The sequence below is a fragment of the Oenanthe melanoleuca genome, chromosome 3 (genome assembly GCF_029582105.1).
Source record: "Oenanthe melanoleuca isolate GR-GAL-2019-014 chromosome 3, OMel1.0, whole genome shotgun sequence".
Taxonomy (NCBI): domain Eukaryota; kingdom Metazoa; phylum Chordata; class Aves; order Passeriformes; family Muscicapidae; genus Oenanthe; species Oenanthe melanoleuca.
Genome location: NC_079336.1, coordinates 17,693,488 through 17,717,436, shown reverse-complemented (window position 1 = coordinate 17,717,436; position 23,949 = coordinate 17,693,488). Strand labels below are relative to the sequence as shown.

The 23,949-nt window shown below is 34.6% G+C and overlaps 1 protein-coding gene across 1 annotated transcript in view; it reads right to left on the bottom strand.

Moving 5' to 3' along the window:
- Positions 1 to 9,338: 9,338 nt before the first annotated feature.
- Positions 9,339 to 23,949, bottom strand: part of PXDN (peroxidasin) — an 81,637-nt gene continuing 67,026 nt past the window's right edge. The window contains exons 20-23 of the mRNA XM_056487907.1: positions 16,505 to 16,625; positions 13,889 to 14,021; positions 12,881 to 12,994; positions 9,339 to 12,245 (exon numbers count right to left, since the gene is read on the bottom strand). Of these exons, the coding sequence (XP_056343882.1) occupies positions 12,123 to 12,245; positions 12,881 to 12,994; positions 13,889 to 14,021; positions 16,505 to 16,625 (491 nt within the window). The 3' untranslated portion in view covers positions 9,339 to 12,122. The remainder of the gene's footprint in view (positions 12,246 to 12,880; positions 12,995 to 13,888; positions 14,022 to 16,504; positions 16,626 to 23,949) is intronic.

Here is a 23,949-nt window from a genome sequence, read left to right as displayed (position 1 = left end):
ATGAGATGGAAATGTGCAGGTTCTTTCTAACTCATTCACAGGTGTGAAGCCTGGCATTGCTCCATTTACTGTCGTACAGAGCTTCATCAGCATGATCCCTTGGAGTCAGCTGCATGTCTGCATCACTGCCTAGGCCTACAATCAGCTGTACTTGCATGCAGAACAGCCTAACCTTCAGAAAAAGCTGTCCTCAACTCTGTGATTTTTTTCTGTCTTCATTCCATGAACATTTCATATTAGGCACTACCTTGTTCTCAGCCTCTCAAGCATAATGAGTTCCATCTGCAAAACTGCATTGCTGCATTGCTCCTCTGACACTTTACAAGCCATCAAATTACTGTCAAAGTACTAAAAAAATAAAAGTCTCAGTAGATTTTTACATTAAGTATTATCAAGTAGCTGAAAATTAGCACTAGCACGCCTTTTCCCAGTTACATAAAGGAATATGTCCCTTTGGGTTAGTGTAGGTTGCTCACTGTAAAGCATATTCTTTTATCATATAGCTCATTTTTAGTCTCCTAAATGTCATTGTGCATTATATTAAGTTTAATATACTTCACATCTTTCTCTGGCCATAATTTTAGTGATATTTCTCATTAAGTAGCTATCTTCAGAGAGATTTCTACTCACTGGAGAAATACTGTATTGATTGAGTGTTACCATGGTACACAGTAATTTCTGTCAATGGCATCTAGATAACTATAGAAAGTTGTTCTTCCTACTAGGAGTATATATAAATACAATTTTACCTTTTATGTTATGACATCATGCAGTTAATGATCATTCAGAAAATTTGCCACAGGGTAACAAGATCACTGGTGATTATCATACAAATCTTTAAATAAAAACACCCATGCAAACTAGATAAAGGAATTCAAAGACTAACAGAGAGTAGGGGTATATCTAAGAAATACTTTGATTAATTCTACCTATACTCAGCTTTTTACAGAGAAATCTCTAATTAAACTTAAAGAGAATTAAAGCTGCTAATTCCTTTTGGAGGAAGGGAATGAAAATATAATTCATGCTATAAAGATATACCTATCTTCAGTCAGAAGAATTTGCATTCAGCTGTGAAATTAGCCCATGTCTCATCCTTCATCAGGTACATTTATGAAAGGGACATTTCTACATCTTTATCAAGAAATCTTGATAAAGAGCTTGGAAAAAAACAAACTTGTTATTGAGGATGATTGAACTTTGCATAGCTGCAGAAACTCCAGTGTTTAAAGGAAGTAGAAGGTTGACTGATTGTCTGATTCCATGCTTGCCTGGGAAAATTTAAGGAAGGTAAATATGCCATCAGGATGTGAAGACAATATTTTCCAGATGAATTTAGGATGAAGATTGTCTGGAAAAATTAGACATTCTGATGAAAGATGAAATTTAGGACTCATCCAATATCTCAGAACATTAAACTGATGAAAACTTAATTCTATCTGCTAGCAGAGACAACATTTTTTTGTATTCCTCGTCTGATGATGATTTCAAGTTCACTGGAGTTCAGTGAAATTCTGGAATGTTCTTTGATTGCTTTCAAATTGTATTAGCCAGCATTTTTCCTTCAGTTTAGTTTCAGATGGATAATCTGATGTTCAAGTGATTCATTTTTAAGGGCACAGGCTATCTGACAGAAATTAGATATGCACAAGTATGGTCTCACTAATTCTACACATGCCTAACTCCATCCACATGAGAGGAAGGAAGAAAGGACAGGGAACCCTAAATCTCCACCACAGAGCAGCTGGTAGGAAATAACAGGCTCTACAAGGCTATTATCAGCCACTCCCAGACCTGGAAAACTTCTGTCATTATCAGATCATCTAAGACTCAGCTTTCCCCTCCAGTTAAAAGCCCATGGAGGTGTTGTACATGGTAGATTTGTCTTCTGTTGACCGACCAAACTCCTATTCGAAATAAAGAAAAAGATCACTGAAATGAAAAATAAACAGGAAAGGAAATAACACATAAGAAGGAACAACAGTAAGCTTTCCCTGAGACACAACAGGCCACCAGTGAGCATCAGAGATTTTTAAAGAGTTTAAGAGGCTGCGCATTATTATGTCTTTCTTACAGACAGGAGACTTAAATATTGAGAGCTCAAATTAATTGCCTAGGCATACCAAAAGCTTACTCAAGAATGAAACCATCCTGTTTCTTACCCTTAAGGCCATCCAGCCTTCAATTAATTATTCCAAATCTAGTCAAACGATAGTTAAGAGATGTTGCTGTCTGCCTTGATCCAGAATATTTTTTATGATCAAGATGTCAAATAGTATCAGTGTAGAATCCAATAAACTCTGGAGACAGGAAGGTGAGCAGCTCCATTAGCCAAGTGTACTCTTCAGTGTGTTTAAGAGCAAAACTTCCTCATAAATTCAATTTAACTACTTAGGCTAACTCACAGTTTGACTGGTAGAGTTGAAAACCATTTTCTTGCTTTCTTATACTAGTTTGGGCAATTAATTCTAACTCTGACTTTTGCTTCTTAAAAAGGTTTTTTTTTTTTTTTTTTTTGCTCAATCGTATGTAAAACATATTTTTAAAAGGATATGTTGTGCAGATTGCAGAGTACTCCCAAACAGTTCATTTCCACTTCAGGTCTCTGATGCCTTCAGGTCAGAGAAACAGAATAGAAACATTAATAGAAACATTAAATGGAGAAGGAGGAAGGAAGAAGAGGGAACATTTGTCTTCCCAAGTCATTGTTGTGTGTGATAGGTCCTGCTCTCCTGGACATGGCTGAACACCTGCCTAAACCTGGGAAGCACTGAATTAATTCCTTATTTTGCTTTCCTTTCCCTATTAAATTGTCTTTATCTCAACCCATAAGTTTTCTAGCTTTTTTTCCTAGCTTTTATCATTCTAGCTCTCTCCTCAAACCCATTGGTGGGGAGATAAGAGGCTGCATGTGGCTTGGTTGCTGGATGGGGTGAAACCATTATATTCTGTCATGCTAAAATCATTATCAAAGGAGTATACAATCTATTAACACAGTAATTGCAACTTAGCACTTAAAAAACTAATTTTAAATACTGCAGATAGTTCTTACATGATGGTATTCCTTTCACAGAGAATAGAACTTCCTGGATGATGATAATGATGAGTAAATCAGCATAAAAATAATAGCAGGTATGATGTATTTAGATATGCTGCAAATCCTGAAAATTAACAATTTAGTACCTATTTCTTTTTGTGCATCCTGCACTGATTTTTGTGCAATTTTTACCATGAACAAATTAATTCCCTCCATTTGCTTCAGGGATTATTCCACACTTTGGAGAATTGCATAGGGTAGCTCAAAGCTCAATGGACATTTTTCTCCTCCCAAAACCGCATTCTATTTAAACCACCTCAAAAAACCCCTTCCTTCCATTTTTCCAAACATTTCCTTCAAAATAATTGTGAATTGTTGCCATATTCAGACACTTCATGATGGTTGCTTGGCAAAAGGTCTGTTAACTCCCTTAGGAAACCAGTCCCTATGGGACCATAAATGCTGGTTTTCTCTTACATCCATCCCCTTTGACAGAACACTTTGGATCCCTTGTTTAGGTACAGGGTCACCAGTGTCATGCAATGAAGAGTCATGTGGACTATAGAGGTCATAAGATAGGCATAAGTAATATATGCATCTTAGAAATAAATATATGTAATCACAAAGATTTCAACTCATAAAAATATAAAATATTTCATAATTAAAAGAAAACACATGTAATAAAGGAATACTATTTTCAGTGGAAGTTTCCTTCCTGCCTCCAGCTGGAAATTCATGTATTCTATAGAGATATTTAACTAATTGGTTCTCAAGTTTACAAGACAAAAGGGAAGCATGGGTTTTCTGCCTGATTGCCAGAGATTTTATGCAGGGCCCAAGAGAGAAATGTGTTAATGTAAGTCATGATCCTGTGCATGCTTCCTCGGTGTGCTGTGCCAAGACTGATGTAACAAGCCTTGGGAATCTTCACTGAAGATCCAAATGTGCCAAGTGAGATCTGAGATAGCAGCCATCATCCTGACAGTCTGGCAAGCTGTCTAGAAGAATTCTCTGAATCTGCTGGGAGAGACAAAGACATTCTCTGAAGAGTGAAGGATTTCCTGATATCTTGCCCAAACCACAAAAGTTAGTTTTTACATGGATTCCAATTTCATTTGTAGCTAGCACTCACAAGGATGGACTTTGTGTAACAAAATCTACCTAGAAAAAGAAATTTAAATATTTTCTAGGCTAACATCACCAAGGATTTTATTGGTGTCCTGTATAGGAATACACTTAGTGAAATCCTGTCCTTAAATTGTCGTCACATATTATCCTTGGCAATATTATTAAGGAAGATTTCTAAGTAAATTGGTGATGGGTGTTCCTGGGATACTTCTGTTTTCAGGAGCTGCAACTAACTTCTCTGTTTATTCAGTTTACATGCACTGGGCACTTGTGTAAACAAACAAATATTAGCACAGAAGCCTGGGACATTACAGAGATGGGATTTTTTTCTAATTAAAATATACTGTTCAGTGCTGTCACACTGAACTGTAGTAAGATAACATTACTGAAACTGATCTCCTGATCTTGCATCTTAGACACCAAATTCCTTCTCCCTGTTAACACACAAGATCCAGAACTACAGGGATATTATTTATCTGGGTGGAAATCCTGGCCCAACAAGAGTCTTTCCCAGGACTGATCATAAAGTGTCAATGACACAGCACATGCAGAGAGAAGATTCCAGCCCTGTCTTATCTCTTGTTAACAGATTTTTATGGGCTTTCAGAACAGAAAAAAGGCCACCTGCTTGGTTGAAGATAAGACAAAACAGAAAAATAATGGTCCAAGTAGGGAAGCAGCTTCTACAACACTTTTCCAAGATCATACCTTATAAGAACTTAAATTGTAAGTACTTACATTTTCCATAATCCCATAGGAAAATTAGGATGATGATTTTAAACAGCTGAAATGAGCTGGCACAGACACTGCCATCAGCTTTCTTCAGACCAGACTTAGTACTAGTATCTTGTTTGCTTAGCAAGAACCTGTGAAAGTAAAACTATAACACTTTCTGTGAAAGTCTGGAATTTACACTCTAGTTTGGACTTATTACTAAGCAGCCAACTACTCAAGATTTGGTTTACAAAATAAATGTGTAACTGTTGTGGCATTTCCATTTTCTTCTATTCTCTGCCTTTTATATATTCACTATTTATTAAAAATACCATGCAAGCAACTTTTCTAAATATTCTAAATAGTCCAAATAATAAATATTATGGATTTTAAGGTGGTAATAGTTAAATACTGCTAGTGCAGATGCTTCTACAAGACAGCTAAGATGGTTTGCAGGGTTTCTAGTGGAGAAGCCAAATAATAACCAGTAATTCAGCAGAGAATAGAGACACACTCCTTTCCAACAGCTTGTAAACAAGTGGTGCCACAAAGGCCACCAAACTGGTACTTGTAAGTCTCAACAGAGACACTGAGGCTTGAATGAACTCAGGTCTTCATCTGTGTCTGAGTAATTTTCCAGATCTGTGGTGGAGTTCAGAGGCACTAGGAAGTTCTCACATCTGCCAGCCATGGCTGTTCTGCAGGCCAAGGCATTTTATTTTCCAGTGGTGCAAATCCAGCACTAAAATATGCAAAATTCCTGACCACAGTGATAGCTTCATGTAGACCAAAGTCTTTAAATTTCTAATATAAACAGTTTCCTCAGCCATATTTTTGTGCTCTTTTACAAGTGTGGGCTATTCTTGTTTTAATCTAATTTAAATTAGAGACAGATCTAAGAACTGCAATACAGGAAACCTGAAAGGGAAAGGAGAGACAGGACTATCACAAGGAACACAACCTACACTGTGTATTACTACACAGTGCAAATCCTGACTTTCTATCAAAGCCTTTCTCTAAAAATAATTGATTAAACCAGCTTGAGTATTCCTTCAACAACTGGAATTGCTCTCTATATATAAAGGTTGTCATACTTACCTCTCAGGTGCAGCAAGAAGATGGCTTTCTACAAAAGGAGTGACTTAAGAAAGAGAAAGCCCCCAGCTTGGTGTCTCCTAGCAGAATTCCATGAAAGTGTGAAATTTATGTTAATGAAATCCATAATTAACAGTGCCAAATCTATCACCCAATCACAGGAAAAGAACAGGAAGCCCTGTATGTCCCTCTGGGAAATGTTTTTAACTGGCTGACTCTTTAATCTTTCTCTGAAGCATCACATTCAGGCTTCTCTTGTCCTTGTTCACCAGCCAGGACCTGCCATTCTGGGTCTGGCTGATGATTTGCTCTAATAATAAACAACTTGACCTTCAGTCTTGAGCTCATATTTAAGTCCTTTAGCTGTGAAAGCAGGTAGGAGAGAAAAAAAAATAAATCTTCATTGGAGGAGAGTCAACGGCCAGAGTGGAGGTAGGGGACTAAAAGCCTGTCTTACTACCAATAGTAGCTGGTTCAATAAATGATGAAATTTCTTCCCAGTGCTTCAGGACTCTCTATTGCAGTCTAGTATATGTGTTGCTTTGCAATAATAATCTGTTCCTATATTCCTAATGAATTTTTGCATTTGTCTGAAAAAAATTCAGAGGTCTTGATGAATATTTCTTTTTTTCTCCCTGCCAAAACAAAACGTTTATTTCATTTTCTCTGGACAATTCCTGACTACTTTTTTTCCCTCTGGACACCTTTTTCATACTTATCTGTGTGAAAAGAGACATGAAGCACTTTGCCATTTCAGTCCTTGGAATGGCTGCACACCACTTGCAGCATCTCATAAAGATATAAGTAGATAAGGAGATTTGTTTTGGCAACTGAGCAACAGCACATGACTTGTGGGAATGTAAAGTTGGATCACTGAGGGAGGCATCAAGAAAACCCCACAAACATCTTTATCAAATGCAACAATTAAGTTTATTCCTTTTCTTCAGGAATTGCTGTTTTGTTTATTCCATTTCCAAATCTGAACATATATCCAATTCATAGCTTTTGAGCTAAACACAGCCAGCCAGATCTTCTTGTAACTTAGACATATCTGATCTGTACTCTGCTCCATCTGTTAGCAGCTGTAATGCTTAACCCCATGAAAGGACCATTCATAACATTGCCAGCTGGACAGCAAATACAACAGGCCCAAAAGAAAAGGGAAAGTATGCTGGAGGTGCAGATGTTTCCTTGTCATGTTACAGCAGGCTAAGTGGAAAAAAAAAAAAGGAAAGTAAAGTAATTACATCATCAAAGACAGGACTTGAGGAAATGGCAAAAAGCTGTGTCAGGGGAGGTTTAGGTTGGGTGTCAGAAAAAGGTTCTTCAACCAGAGGGTGTTTGAACACTGGAACAGCTCCCCAGGGAAGTGATCACAGCACCAGCCTGACGGAGCTCAAGGAGCATTTGGACAATGCTCCATGCACATGGTGTGACTCTTGGAAATTGAGGGCCAGGAGATGGACTCAGGGATCCTTGTGGGTCCCTTTCAACTCAGCTGATTCTATGGTCCTATGAACTAAGCAGACAGGACAACTGCAAAACAGTCTGGTGCTCTTAGTGTGTCTGCTTTAAAATACGCTGTTAAATGACAACGCTGCCTTTACATGAGTCAGAACAATCTCCAAATTAGGTACATCATAATCCAAACCTGGTCAGGACAGTTTTGGTATTGAGTTACTATCCATTTAGCAATTTATTGGTTCACATAAGTTTTAATAAGGATAATGCTTCATTCCACTGGGAGTCTGACAAACTCCCAGCATGAATGAAGTATGTGCATATGCTCATATTAGTATTCTTTTTTGACACAGCTTATTCACATATTGGATCCTATTTTTTCTTGTACAAAATAAAAATTAGTCAAGTGAATTCTGAAATATATTTCACTGAACCCCATGTTGTAGATGAGAGACCATTAGAGGACATTAGGCAGTCTTTTCTTCTACTGGTAATTTTATAATTTTATTACGCTGTGTGTGCAAACTTAAACTATTTGAACAATACAACAACAAAATAATGCAGATGTTTTGAGAAAATTAGTTAAATTTTCCCAGCTTTTGATACCTTAATCTAGTTTTCAAACTAAAACCATGGAACAGTCCAATATGTCTAATGGTCTCTCTGCAATGATTACTGATTTGGTATATACTATAGGTAAAAAAGCATGAAACTAGTTGGGGATTCAAAAGAAAATATGAGGAGAAATATTATTTTACAAAACAAAGTTAATGACTATGGGAGGTTATAAAGACTGCAGCAAATGATTCTTAGCTGTAATCAGTTAAAAGAAATAAAGTCAATTTACTTGATTTATTTCAAATGTAGCTGAGTCTTCCTCAAATATATCAGTATCAGTGCAAGTAAAAAGTGCATTTTATTCTAAATGTCTACACTCTGTGGTTTGTTAGCAAACTTCTAGGCAATTAACACTAATAGTGGGTGAGCAGCAGTACATTTCAGCAGCCTGCTGGAAAATATACAAATGACCTATTGCAGTTTTGCTTTTCTAGATTTGCCTTATGAAAAACTATAAACCATATAAACTATAGTGAAGTGAAATTAATTCCTGAGCAACCTGAGCACAATTCTTAACTTTGTCTCTTGGAGTCCATCTTTAACTTCTCCCATATCACCATAAGATAACTTAGAATTATAATAATTTCAGTGATATTGTATCACAAAATTCTTCATATGAATTTCAAGTAAATCTGACAAAACAACTGACCTACTGTCCTAGAGATCCCAACACCTCACCAAAGGATGAGAGCTACTCATAACATGTTCAGCAGTAATTCATATCCTGGGACAAAAAGAATAAATGAGGTAAAGAAGAAGGCTTTTGCACTGAAGACTCATTTTGAGTTGAGATTGTATGAATCTGAGTATCTATTGGTGAAATGATGTGAAAAAAGAATGAATCTAGAATCAAGTGCTTGGAAAGTCATGACTGGATCTGTTTGGAGACATGAGGAACTGTAAGAAGAGCCTTAAATTTGTATGTATTTGAATAATAACAGTTATGACATTCCCATTAAAAATAAAAAAAAAAAGTTCAGCACCAAGGCCTAAAAAATGCATTTTGCTAAGAAATAAGTGTATTTTTAAATATCCTTCCTAAGCCTATGGTATCTTTTCCCAATCATCTAGAAGAAAACAGTGAACAGATACTTCAATTCCATGTGTTGTAATGTTACATAAACTACTGAATCTACATGACTCATTAGCCCATTGCTTACTTCTCAGAAACAGTCTTGATTATGACAATCCTGCTTAAGATAAGTAACATTAATCTTAGCAAAGCCTACACATTGGAACTTTAGCAAATAATTTAAGAATACATGTACAAAAAGAAATCTTGAAATTGGAAATGTGGGCCATTTTATTTTAACTGAAAAGCATTCATTACACAGTGCAAACAGTTCTTTGGTAAATTTACTGATTAAAATAACAACAACGACGATTTTGCTTTAGGTAACATTAAAAAAGAAAATAAATATGTAAAATTTGCATCATATTACAGCAATATTCTCACAGTGGATACTGAGGAAATGATCATGTAGCCATCGGCCACTGTTTCAGAAATGTTAAAATCAATACTGATTCGAGAGACACTGCAATAAAACTGAACTAGTACAATCTATGACTGATTACATTTTAGACTGTGGATAAAGACCTGTTTTTCTTGGTTTATAAACAGATTGATGGTGGAAAATAACTCAATATCAGACTTTTTTTATGCTTGTTTAAGCATATCCAGACTCCAAAGCCCATTTTATATACCATAGGAATAAACAGTGAACAACAAAGAAAACCTCCCACCTTACTCTGGAGGCTGGAGAACAGGAACAATCAGATATAAGGTACTATTTTATAATGTATAAAATGGAAACTCTCTTCTCCTATAAGCAGAAATCTTGAGAAAGTTTATTTAATATAAAATTGAAAAGAAAGAATGCAAGTAGTAACCAGCTGGATGTATTACTGCCTTATTTAACTGTTTGGACAGTTAAATTATATTTGGTTTAGCTCTGCAACCCTTCCTCTCTGAGGAATTTCTGCTATAGGTCAATGGGAGTTCCATCTGAGTTGGAATTACAGGACGAGACATGTGGTTTGGACTCTAAAGAAAAGTCAACAAAACACAGAGTATCAAAGAAATACAGGAATGACAATCTTTAGGAACCGTATGATACTCAAGCATGCTCGCCACACAATTTCTTGAAGTATTAACAAAGAATATTACATAAATCAAAACATTGTATATAAAATCAATTAAAATATTCTTAAAAATATAAATTGCAATTCCATGTGTACCACACACCTTTAACACAGCACTCACATGTACATACTGCTTCTACCATACTATGAAACAAAGTTTCTGTAGTAAGCTTTAAAGTTATACCAAAGTTTGAATGTGTGTCATGGTAATAGTTTATCAAATTAGAAATTATTAATGTTAGTAATCAGAGAAATTATGTGCCAAAATATGATAGTGGATTTCATATTGCTGTGCTAGGTTAGTTATTAGACAGGTATTTGCTCTACCATGCAATAATTAAGTACTCAGTCTGTTTGCATAATCTGAAATGCTTAACATATGGAGGTTTAATTTTGTGCACATTTCTTTGATACCCCAATCAGTGTCCCTTGAACTTGAATGCTTAAACTCAGAAGTCAGTGAACCAGTGAACTAGCTCTGGTTCTAGTCAGTCCTGACTCAGGACTAAATGACAGGGCAATTACCTCTAACAAATTAAGTATTCAGGGAAAGAATAAATTCTAAATAAACAGAAAAAAAAGCTGTAAAATGAGGTATGATAGTTGTCCTTCACTCAATGTAATTCCTGGTCAAAAATATGCAGTTTGCATCCTAAAAAGTACACAACTTTAAATGCTAGTGTAGGCATGTACTCTATAATGTTAAACATTCAAATGGGAGAGAAAGTCCATTGACGGACCATTTTTAACATGAATGATAAAAATATTGAGGTAAAAATATATATTCACTAGATGAAACTGGAAAAAAAATAAAATCAAATACCTTGTCAGAAAAAGTAGTCAATCCACAATTAATCATGCTGCTTGATTTTGATTTTTCTTTTTTTCAACAGTGCCACAATATAATCAGGAACATACGTCTATTGATAATATGCACAAGGAATCAGTAGGAATCTTTGTATAAAAAATGGCATGTGACATCTTTTCACATTTTCAAAACAGGGCCATACAATTACATGAGCTGATCTGAGACCAAGAGAAGCATGCTTTCAAACTGACCTGGATGGTTATATTACAAAGATTTAAAATAAATGAAACAAACAAACAAACAAATGTTGCCAAGCAATTACAAATATTTTGACGAAAAGGATTATGCTAATTTTTAAAATCAAAGGCTACTCTGTCATGCATGTTTCCCTAGAATGAGGAACACTGTCAATTACATCTACAATAATTTTGCTTTCTTCCAATTACAGTTATTTATACTTCCTTACTAATTCTAGCTTTTATTCCCTTGAACAGTTGGTTAACTTTGCTCCTTAAATTAAGGAAAGGATGTTGAAAGCTTTCTTTATTTCCTTGCTGGTCCAGGCCCAGCAGTGATAGTGTGATTTAACAGAATTTCCATGCATTGATGTTTGCAGAAACTGGCCTGGCTATGGCATTGCTTCAGGCACAGTGACCTCGTGTTTACCTTTTCCTGGCATTTTACTAAATAACAGCAAAAAGTTAAGTTTCAAGACAGACTGGTACTAGAAAGGGAGAGTAAACTTTACATGTTGATAAGTAAAGATAGGAAACAAAGTGTTCATTTTAGAGTAAATCCTAAACTCAGTCATTTTGGGTACCTAAAACTACCCGACAGTGTTCTTTCAAAGTAGCACCAGTTCGAGTTTGTCTAACCTGAGAAGTATAACACACAATTAACTTTGACCTGTTTGCTATTTTCCCTTTTGTTAATGTTTGCATTGTGATTTACCTTCATGGGCAGAAAATAAAATTATGCATTATGTTATACTGTTACAGCACCATTAGAATATTGTAAATCTTGGTTTCTTGCTGTTAGGACTGCAGTTACCTGTTTTTGCCATCAGCAGGCACTGATATGATTTGAGGAGTATGCACCCTAAACTCTTAAAAAGTAGACTTATGGCTTCTTTTTATTAGTATTTTGTTGTAAGCAGACTGGGCAGCAATCTCCTTCAGCCTTCACAGGAGTTTCGCAGTCAGCGGGCGGGCAGGATTCTACAAAACAGGTGATCTGAGCACCCTGTGCCAGGAGCAGAACAACAGAACAAAAACAAACTTAATCACATGTTCCAAATAAGAAATACATTTTCATGTTATTGCAGAAAATATTCTCGCTCGTTCTCTGCAAGAACCTGACTTACATGGTAACTCCACAGTTTGTTTCACTATAAACTTACACTGAGAAGGTTAAGGCACTCTCTGCATTACCACACCTTTTGAAAAAGCAGCATATCTGCTTTTGTCTAACATTCAGCTGGGACTGGGGTACCAAGCACCAAGATATTTTTTTTTATTACCTTTTAAAAAATTTCTCTCCGATAGATGAAAATTACAATCTAGCACTGTCAGATGAGCTTTTATTGATTTTTATGCATTTGGTTGGATTTTTGCAAAAGTGAGAACTTTGCAGTTAAATTTACCCATATAACTATATATAAATGAAAATACAGGTATATATTTTTAAAAAATTAGATAACAGCTGTATCAAAAAAATAATGTCCAGGGCAGGGATATCTGAATAATATAATTTTCTGCAAAAAAGAACTGAAGAACCATAAAAAAAATTACCCAGAAATTAGCAGGCACAAAACTGGAACTGTTGTTTTAGAAGCAAAATTTTAAGTTCTACCTCAAAATTAACTTCCATATACTTACTTTGCATTCACACACAGTACAAGGGTCCCTTTTCCAGGTTTCATTGCTGGAATATGATTTACCCTTTTCATCAGTGCAATCAGAATTACTGAGGCGTGATTCAAGTTTTTTTATCTGAAAACATTAAAGAAAGTTACTAACTGAATCACAAAAGGTTTTTATTTGTGTAAAGTATTCTGTTTTTTCTCTTATAATACATGCTACATAAGCCTTCTTATACTTGTCTGGGTTTTTCTTCTCACTACTTAGTTTTTATAATGCTAAAAGAAACAGGTAATACATATGGAGATAGTCTTTCAAAGGAAAGCTAACAGAAAATACATTGTTCCTACCATTGGAGTATTCAGCTAGAGCATAAAAGAGAAAAAAACTTTATGTTTCATGTGCAGAAAGACAAATTTAATTGTCAAAAATGTTTTGGAAAGGAAGCAAATTTTTAGGGATTTTTAAAATCATTTTAATTAACAATGTTCACTTGAATTTTTTACTAATTTCAGTATGGTGTACATTTTAAAAATGGGATTCTACTATGGCTGAATAGAGTTTACCTGCAAACATTGTAAAGTCTTCTCTAAGTGATCTAGATCTTAACTCTGTTTACAGCTGTAGTCTGGCACATTACTTCTTATGAAGCCTGAATTTTAATCATTGCTTTACACAAATTGTATACATTTCAAATGGTAAAAAGTATTTTATTAACACTACACATCAGTTTTTAGAGAAAGATTAATTCTGTGTTTAGTATACAATGGTTACACAATGCTTCAGGTTCAAAAGTCAAGAGGGTCCAGCTGTGGAATATTTCAGTATGATTTCAAAAGAACACAGAAATAAAGAGTAATAACACATCATCTTCTGTGTTGGTGTTTGTTTGAGAGACTATGTGGTGGGTTTTGTCTGCAGGGGATGTCTAAATATTAAAATATAAGCCAGATGTTAGGAAAACATTAAAAATTAAATCTACAGTTAGACATGATAGACTACAATTAGTTCATGATATCATCTCACCTGATTTCTGAGGCTTGAGATAGTTTTTTGCATTTCCAAAACAAATTCTTTGAAGTCATTCACTGCAGGTACATTTCTATTTTCATTAGAGGTGGCTGTGGCATTACGAAAATATTTACTCTGTTTCACAGAACTGCAACAAACGAATGCCAAGTCAGGATGGTCATCTAACTCATTTTTATTTGGATAGGTATTTTAGGATACTTAACAAAAATGTAAAAGAAGAGCAACCAGCAAATGTAGGACTAAGAACCACAATGGCACACAAGACCAGCTGGTGCTGAAGACAGACTCAGGACAGCTGAGCTCTAGATTATTGTCAGTATCACTAGCAACAGTGAATTTCTTATACTTAGAAAAATTTTGTATTTCATGCAGGGGTACACACAAAGTTGTCACCAGTGACACTACAGAGCATCACCTTAAATTCACCCCTGAGACTCCAACACGAAAACAGATGGAAGTGAAAGAGTCTTAAAAAGTGTTCCCTCCAATATGAAATTCCCACTTCACATTCTGAACCATAGATCCTTCCTCTACAGACTTGTTAGCAAAACATGTATCTTAAGAAATATGACTTTAAAAAGGAGAAAGTTTGGTTTCATAAATAAATGAAGAAATCTAGAAGTACTTCTAGATATGAACAAATTTTTAACTAACATTTGGCATCAATACTGCTTATAGTACACAAAATCTAAAGTCTTTTTTCTTTAGTATTTTCCAGCAGATATCTCATAATGGATATATAACACTAAATTGTGTTAATCAATTCAATCTGTTGATGAGAGAGAGTAACAAAAGGAGCTGTCTGCAGCTAACAATATATTATCTGGTACAACTTGAAAAAACAGGCATTCAAAAGCATGGCTAACACTAATTTTTAAGTCAGTTATTACATTAAGATCCTTGAATCAATTTAATTTTTTGAAGATTCTTGAGCCCATTAATAATTACAGGCATTACTATGTTGTTAACATGTAACCTCCAGTACTAAGAGATACCCAAAGAATGAACTGGCAAAGAAATTCTCATATATCAGGGCTCAGGATTTATAATCTTCCTGCATAAATTAAAACAGCACTTACTGGCAGAGGTTCAAGCTACTTAGTTTCCCATCGTTTTTCATCTAAATTAGAGAAAAAGAACTCTAAACAACATAACATGCCGAAGTTCAAGTAAACCAGCTGCTATTGTATAACAAAATATTTAATCTTCCCCACCTGTTCAAGTTATTAAAAATGAGAAGCTAAAATAAGGAGGAAAAAACCCTTCTTGCCACAAATGTAACTTAAATACAACACTGAGCATGAGAACTCATGGGAATGTTCAATGACTGAGGTTGCTTTAGCTTTATTTATACCACAAATGAAGTAGTGTAAATCTACTATTTTGTATTCCTAATTAGTAATTGGACTGAAACACATTCAAGCTGGTACTTAGATGTGTTTATTTTTTTCTTGCTTTCATTTTTATTTAACCCCTTTTGCAATTTTAGAATCATGGGACTAGCATCCTTAAAAAGCAAATTGCCGTTTTGTAAATTTTTCTAGCAGTTCACTTGCCAAGATGGACAAAACATCCTTCTTCAAGGATTACTTCAAAGGAACCTACCTTCTCATATTATCTATAAGCCAGCTGATACAGAGCTGCTGTCTTCTCTTGTCTAAAATCCTAAACCCCTAAAGGATCTTTCATTTCGGGACAGGTTCCTCTCAAATAAGTGGAATATAATCATGGTGTTTCTTCAAGTACTATAACAACTCCAGAGTATTTGAAATTGCTGAAATTCATTTATCTCTTTATGTATCTGTCTAGATGCTTTCCTTGCCAGAATGGGTATTCTGTGCTTAATCATCATCATCATCACTCAAATAGAAAGTTTTATTTGTCAAAAGAATTCATCCTAATAGAAAGAGCTACAATTCAAGTGTCTCAAATTTGTTCACCATGATCTTCACAAGAAATGGTCTGAACAGAACTCATTTCATGTCACTGATTCATACATAAGTTTTCATTCCCATGAAAGTGTAGGGACCCTGTTCAGCTGATAATTTGTGACTGAAACTGTGATTCACTTCCTTGCTATATTTTGAGGATTAGGGTGTTATAAACAATATTGTTAGCATTGCTGTTCTATGTTCCTGCTTGAAGTATTTTGGTACCAGAAACAATCTTTACCATTATCACAAATTTTTATGCAACTGAAATCAGCACTTGGTATCCTCCTATTTCTACAGGAGAATCTAGAAGCTCCAAGTAGGAAATGAAATAATTTAGATTAATTTAGTTACTACAGGCACTTTAGGAATGTGGCATTTCAAATCCCCAAATTACACTTCATTAGTGATTTTTTTCCATGAAAACTGCAGGAAGAACAAAAGTACTATCCTTATACTACTCACAAAGAGTTTTACACAAATATGAGCTTGAAAAAAAGTGGTTTATTGTTAGTAGATATGTAGAAGTGTCAGAATAAAACACATCAATAATAAACTCGAGAAAGCAGACAATGGAAAAAAAATGGCATGTGCTCGCAAAGAAATCATCCAGTTTCATTACACTTTGAAAACAAATGGGTTTATTTTATAATTCTTTAAAAAACAAAAAAAGTCTCACCTCACTGATTTGGACATTTTCATTTTCTTCAGAGGCTTGTCCTCCTGAAAGCTGTACTCAAGAGAACGTCTCCCCCGAAAGTGATATGAAAATGCATTAAATTGTCCTCTGGTTCTACAGTCTGCAAACAGACAAGAAATTTCACATAAACTACAGTTTATTTCAGCAGTTACAATATTAATATGGTTTTGCAGTGTTTTCTGAATTGGTAAAGGCAAGTAATACATTCAGTCTGATTCCTCTGGAACTGGTTGATGGCAGATGAATATATCTCAGTGATAGAACATTTAAGCTAGTTAGATGCAGAGAATGAGATTAACCACAGAACACCTTTTTCAAGTGAAACAAGGGAATAAATACAATTTTAACAAACCCATATAGTGCTACTTAACTATTCTTTTCACTTCTGAAACTTTCACTCTCTTGGTGAAATTCCTCTCTCATTTATTTTCAGGGCAAACAGGGCAGCTACATAATAAGAAAAACAGTGACAGAAAAGCCACTCTGTGGGTTCTTCATCTATCCCAGCCACTATTATTTTTTATTTTTGCCATCTGAAAGGGAATTTTCAATCAAATTCCAAATTTGCAGACATGCTTCATAGGTTGATGAATCTTATTTCCAAATCTGAGGAATCTGAATGTATCACCAGACCTTAAAACTCCTTCCACCACTGAGTAAAAGTCTCAACCCTGAGAATGATCTATGACAGAAATCTTCTACTAAGATCCTAAGAGGATGTATTGACAGGGTGAAGTATATCCTTCTTCCAGTTCACTTTATTTAGCCTTCCAAACACAGTGAGTATCTGGAAAAAGTCCCATTTAAAAAAGAAAAGGAAAACAAAATAAAACCACAACAACACTTGACAGAGGAGAAAATGAGAAAATAGAAGTTTTCTCATTTCTGTTCAGAGAAGCTTTAAAGCTAAAAGTTATAATTGGGCCAAGCTGAAGCAAGAACAAACCACATGATCAGCTGCTAGAAGCAGAGTCTGCTAAAACCAAAGGGAAAGCCTAAATACAGGATGCCATAGACATTTCTCAGCTAAGTCTGGTATTAGCAGAATGAGCCATGAAAGCAACTGAACACAGGAAGGAGTAATTTTCCATAATGTTTCTCTTAATTTGCACTAAAACAAATTAAATCAGAAACTCAGTAACATTTATAAAGTATTTGTCTTGAATTTTGATTGAATACCTGAAGCATTAACAGAAATTATTGCTAAAGTTTCAAGTCCATAAACACTGCTGAAATGAGCAACTAGAGAAACAAATGTAGGGTTGCTGTGATTACACAAAATTAGGTATCTTAGACTACTTCTAATTGTTTTGAACTATTACATATATTAAAATATTACAATTTCTATATTAGGAAAAATTTAAGTTTGTCTTAATGGCTTAATATCATTTAAGACACAAAAAAAGAAAAAGATGATTGCCAAAAAAAAAAAAATAAAAATTTCAGATCAAAACCAATATCTACAGATCATTTTTGAACACAAATTATCCACAATTCCCTGTTCCCTTTCTTTCCTTGCGGTTTGTCCCATTCTTTAATAAATGCATTACTTTCCTCCTATAATAACAGTACCCACCAAAGTACCACATGGTATTTGCTGCCAACATATTGTTTGTTCTTCATGTGTGTTCCACTGTTTCCCACTTGCTGTCCACTCAGAAAGCAAACTCTTTCAGATGGGAACAGACCAGTGTGACTGTAAGAAGCTCGGCATGAAGGCATTTTTGAACACCCTTAGACACTTCTATATTTAGTATGGTGAGAAAAAGGATCATACTGAAGGGTTCCTGAAGAACTAATTTTGCTCAAAGGAATTTTTTTCTTAAAGCAATGTGTTGCTTAAAGTTTTCCTAAGTGTCACAAAATCTTTAGTTTCTCTTGGAAGCAACATGTGAAAGGTTTCTGCCATCCTCCTTTGTTCAGTAACTGTTATGGTCATCTTGCATAATACAGATTCTTTTTCTTTTTGTTAATTTTTTTTGGGGGGGTACAATAACACAATGGCCCATTGTTTTTTGGTTATTTTTTTTATTCCTAGGTTGTTTCTTAGAAACAAAGGTCTGAAATCCTGGGAAGGTTTTATCACCCTAGAGTGGTAAATATAAGAACCACATGTTCAGTGACAGCTTTAAGTACACAGATCTGACTTTCTGTGTTTTTTAAAACTCAAATATGTCAACTTGCCAAATTAACAGCTCTTGTTCTTGGTTTCTGTTTCAGGTACAACAGGGAGGAATGTCACTGATAAGAGGTGGAGAACAAAATGCTTCTGATTTCAGAAAGCCTAAATCAAGAAATTTCTTCTATTTTTTTATTTCTATTTTTTTTTAAACTTTTATTCTTAATGAAGAATACCTTAGATGTAAATAAGAAAAATAAGCATGAAATTCTGGTATTTTTTCCCCAGCTAAACTAAAATGTTCCCAGATTAGCTCTACCCATTCCAATTAATTTTCTGTAGAAAAAGTGAATGCTTAAAAGCAACCTAAGAATTTTTTTTCTCTATGGACAGTTTTTTCTTCCAGAAGTTAGCTACTGTTGCAGTGCCAGTGTCAAACTGATCCATTTAGAGAATAACAGAATCACAGAATCATTTATGTTGGAAGAGACCCATGATACTATCAGATCCAGTCTTTGACCAAACACCACCTTGCCAACTAGACCATGGCACTAAATGCCATAGCCAGTCATTTCTTGAACATTTCCAGGGGTGATGACCCCTCCACCCCCTCCCTGGGCAGCCTGTTCCAATGTATAACAACCCTTGCCATAAAGAAATTGGCATTTCCATTTGTATATGGAAGCCATGTCCACATCTTTAGAAAATCCTATTTCCTGCAAGGTTTTAAAAATGCAACTGTTATGCAAATTGGATAATAACCCAACAGAGAATCACTGAGCAGTCTTAATTCTCCATTAATCACTCCTCAAAATATAGGCTATGGAGAATTAATTTAATAGTAGAACAAAACAAAGCAACTTGAAAAACTGAGGAAATCTGAAAGAAAGCACATATACCTGTTTGATACTAGTTTGGTTCTCCAAGATTTGTTGTAGCAAATTAGGTTACTCTTACTGTAAGCATTGGTATTAAGAACTTGTAGGCATGCTAGTGGGACCAGTAAAAGGGTGGAGGAACACTGAAAATATCTGATGTAAAAAGATTTTTTTGAGTAGATGTTTTCACAAAGCAGCTACTTAAAAATTGCACAACATAGGAAAGTGACTTTTCACGTGAAATGAAGCCCTAACTCAAAATAGCTGCAGAATGGGCAACAACCCTTCACTTGCACTGCATATCTTAATTTCTTCTGCTGAATAAGACTTTCTAACAGAAATTAAACAGCACCAAAAATGTAATGTGATAGTCTAAAATCCAACAGTAATCTTCTCAGAACATTTTGTATAAAGATTACTTAAACATCTGAAAAGGAAAAGGTATAGAATGTAGAAGATGAAGTAACAACTTGGATTGTCATCTGACAGATGATATAATGGGGAATTTTAAGATTAAAGATGTTTCCTGTAGTTGATCTCAAAGTTCACAGCTTAGAGATCAGTCTACTACCAGAACTAGGAGGTCCAGATGTTGTTGTCTCAGTAAAATATGTAATCATACAAAAACACTGGGCTATATTAAGCATACTTCCATTCAAAGATAAAAAGGATGACATCCTTATAATTAGACACCCTGGAACTTGATTTTAGTAGCCTGGCATAGATTGAATTGTTACTAAGCTAAAATACACTGTTTTTAAACATAAATTTAAATGTAAAAAGATAATTTGAATGTAGAATGCAAAAATATATGAACTGACTGACTGAAGCATACAAGTTATGTGTAAAGACAAAACCTTTTCAGGCATAAATCACATAATTTTGGTATTTTGAAGCATTCTTGGTGAACAATACCTTTTGCCAAAATAGAACTTCCAGTCTCACACAGAGATTTCTGCTAACATTTTAAAATGTTACTGTATTCCACAGAATTTAGTGCTTAGCCCAGTGCTGTTTAGTATTCTCATTGAAGATTAAAGAACATAGTGAGAAGTGCATAGTAAGAGATTAATGTTGTCAGTAGAGAAGCAATAGACAGCAAAATTGTTCCTCTGGTCTTAAAATACAAGAGTTCATAAATATAGGTCTAATCTACTGAATGACCAAGAATAAAAGCATTCAGATTAAGAATGTATTTTAACGCTTCTAATGAACTTCACTGGGATTTAAACATCTTTGATCATAATTTGTATAAGGCTGTATTCCTGAATTAAACAGATAAATAAACAAAAAGAACAAAATCTGACAGAGAAGATATGCTGTTCCCTAACTGAGAAACAGTTAAGAAAAATCTTTCTAAATCAGTTTACACTTATAAGGATGACTTGCATCTTATCTGAATCACTTCCTCCAGGGTCATTGTCCATTTTCCTCCTGGGTCCATGTGAAAACCTCATGGGTTTTGACACAAAACAAAAGGTTAAAGAAATTCTTATTTCAACATAAAAAAAAAAAAACAACCAAAACAAAAAAAACCAAAAACCGTGAAACTTTTAAAGACTCACATTTGAGTAATCATGAAAGCATAAATTGATTATTTTAAAAAATACAAATTCAAAATACACTTTTTGCACTAGAGAGCCTGAAATAAAACACCAAAAGTTTCTTGTATGGAAAATCTGAAGCTCTTTGCACAAATAAAGAGCTGCAGCAAATCCAGCAATTACTCATCATCTCTGACAAGACAAAGAAAGGTAGAAAGTGAAGGAAAACAGAAGAAAACTTCTGCACTTCAGTAGAACTCCTACTTTTTGCCATTATGAACTGGTAATTCTGTTGTATGATTTGCCAACTGAAATCTAAAGGTAATCTGATTTTTTTATTATAAAAAGAAGTGATATTTTGCTGTGTAAAAAGTAAATACAAGCTTTACTCAAGAAAATCTACAAGGCAGATTTTTGTAACTAAGAAATTTTTCTAGCTTTTATATGGAAAAGTATTTTGACTTTTAACAAAACAGGAAGGACAACAAAACCAGATGTTTTTTAGCCAGGCTGATACAGATGAACACATGGATCTCTTATGAAACATACATAAAGTGCAATGAGCAATATTCCGTATCTGAAATTTAAACTTGGGATAATTTTAATTTTAAAATCATCAGAAGCATTTTAAACATGGAGAAGGGTTTAATTTTTTTTTCTTTTAAATAAATAATAATAATAATAAATTCATAAACAGACCCCTTTAATGTATTCAGCTCAAAGTAAATGCTGTTCCTGAGTTATGCCCCACCTTAGAGGAGCAGTAGCTATGGAAGGAAAGAAATTTTTTACGTCAGTTGCTTAAACTGGATTCCCACAGAAAACATCACAGTCATTCATCCATGCAAGAAGGCAGTTCAAGCCATGTGTACTTCACTTTGTCTTCATTAACCCCTGAAAGGCTTCAGGAGTTCAGAGAAAGGGATACAGATAGGCAATCTTTCACAAAACAGTAATTATTTACCCTTTCTTTTGTTTGGCAGTGTCAAACTGCATCCAGTGGTACTCTCTTGTAGCAACTTTCTTAAATGAAAATACAAACTGGGTTGTTGAACACAATAATACTCTAAAGGCTTTCCAAAGATAACATCTGTTCTAAAGGGCTCAGTGATAACACAACATTTAGAGAATCAACTCATAATTTCTCAGAACAGCTTTACTGTTTTTCCAAATCAATATAAAAATGTATTTGTGAAACTATCTGTCAAGCTTCATGAACCATGGCAAAGTGAACTTATCCTGAACTGGAAGAACGTGCTTTACTTATGGTATAGCATTTAAAAAGTGATAATTTATTTTCTCCTAATGCTTCTGGCATATGTCAGGGCATTTTTTGAAGACACGCTGGAAGATTTTGTATTAAAATTACAATGTGTCAATCATGTCTAGGTTCTAGAAACTATTATCATTAATTTGGAACTGGCAAACCTGGTAAACATTGTTTAGAAAAACCTAAGTAACATACCAATTAAAAAAAAGCTGTAAAAATTAGAGTAAGGCCTGAAAGGTATTTTATATGGGGAATACTGTAGAAGATCTTAGAATACTGTACAAGATCTTATTGAAATTTAAAGCATTTTATTCTATTAGTCGCACACTGATAACTGGCATTTTGAACAGTCTCACATGGAAGAATTTTCTTAGAGAGATATATAAAAGAAAACTTGTTTACTGGATAAGACAATACAGTAATCAGCTTAAAAGTTAAGTTATACAGTAACTTTGAATAGTAAATCTCTATCTACCTTTTTAATTGTTAATGATATCTGAGTTTGTTCTCATGGTACAGTCACACCACTATAAATCCTTCTTCAGTATTTACTGTATCTGTAAATGCAGCAAACTGGAGATATCCTCCATCAGTTTAACTTTTACCTTCTGCCTTAAGTTCTGAGCCATATCACAAAAGAATTTTGTCACTGTGGACAATTATCACTTACCAAAAGAGCTAAATGGACAAGACACTAGTGGAAGATTGTGACTTCTTCCAAAAATGCAATCCACCAGTTCTTTATTCATACATTTCTTTCAACAGAATATTGAATAGTCTACTCAACAGTACTAAACTCAAGAGAATCAGTAGTAGAAAAGATGGAGAACACAAATCTGGATACCTTTCATCAGCAAATCTACAAGGTATTAGTACTGAAATACATTAGGGGAATGATAAGATTCTAATAATATCAACCCACACTACCCTTATCCTCTCAAATAAGAGCAACGCTTTTCACACTAGGAATTTGTTTGACAGCAATTTCTCAATAGTCAGAGTTCAAGAGCAAAGTTCTCAAAATTCCTGAATATACTTTTACAGCCTGGGCATGTCCAAAGAAAATGAAAACGACATTGTCAAGGAGAGATTGTCAAGTCTTGTCTCAAGAAAGAGAGGCCATTGTCCTCTGAAGCATTGTGTTGATGATGCTACTGAAAATCATTTTGTATGATCCAGAAGATCTCTTGGGAATGGATTCTAACTAAGTTACAGCTGCAGTGGACTCTGATGTGACGATGGCTGCAGAGAGGCCATGCAGAAAATCTGAGAGACAGAAGCCAGCATACAGGCCACCAAGCAGTGTCCTGTGCTCCATGCAGCTAAAGAAATCCTATTTTGGGAGAAAAAAAGCTTATTTTTCAGGAAAAACAAATTACCCCACGCTCCTAATTTTTGGAAGAGATGGCAATGAACAAGAGTATCCACAAAAGAAAGAAAACAAGTAAATAATTATATACACCTTGCAATGCTCAAATCGATACTATTGTTATATGGTGTTTATTTATTATAAAATTTGGAATGATTTCCCACTTAACAGGGGCTATACTTCAGACTAGAATTTGTAATATCTTAACAAAACCCAAAAATATCTTCTTAAAATAAAACAGACA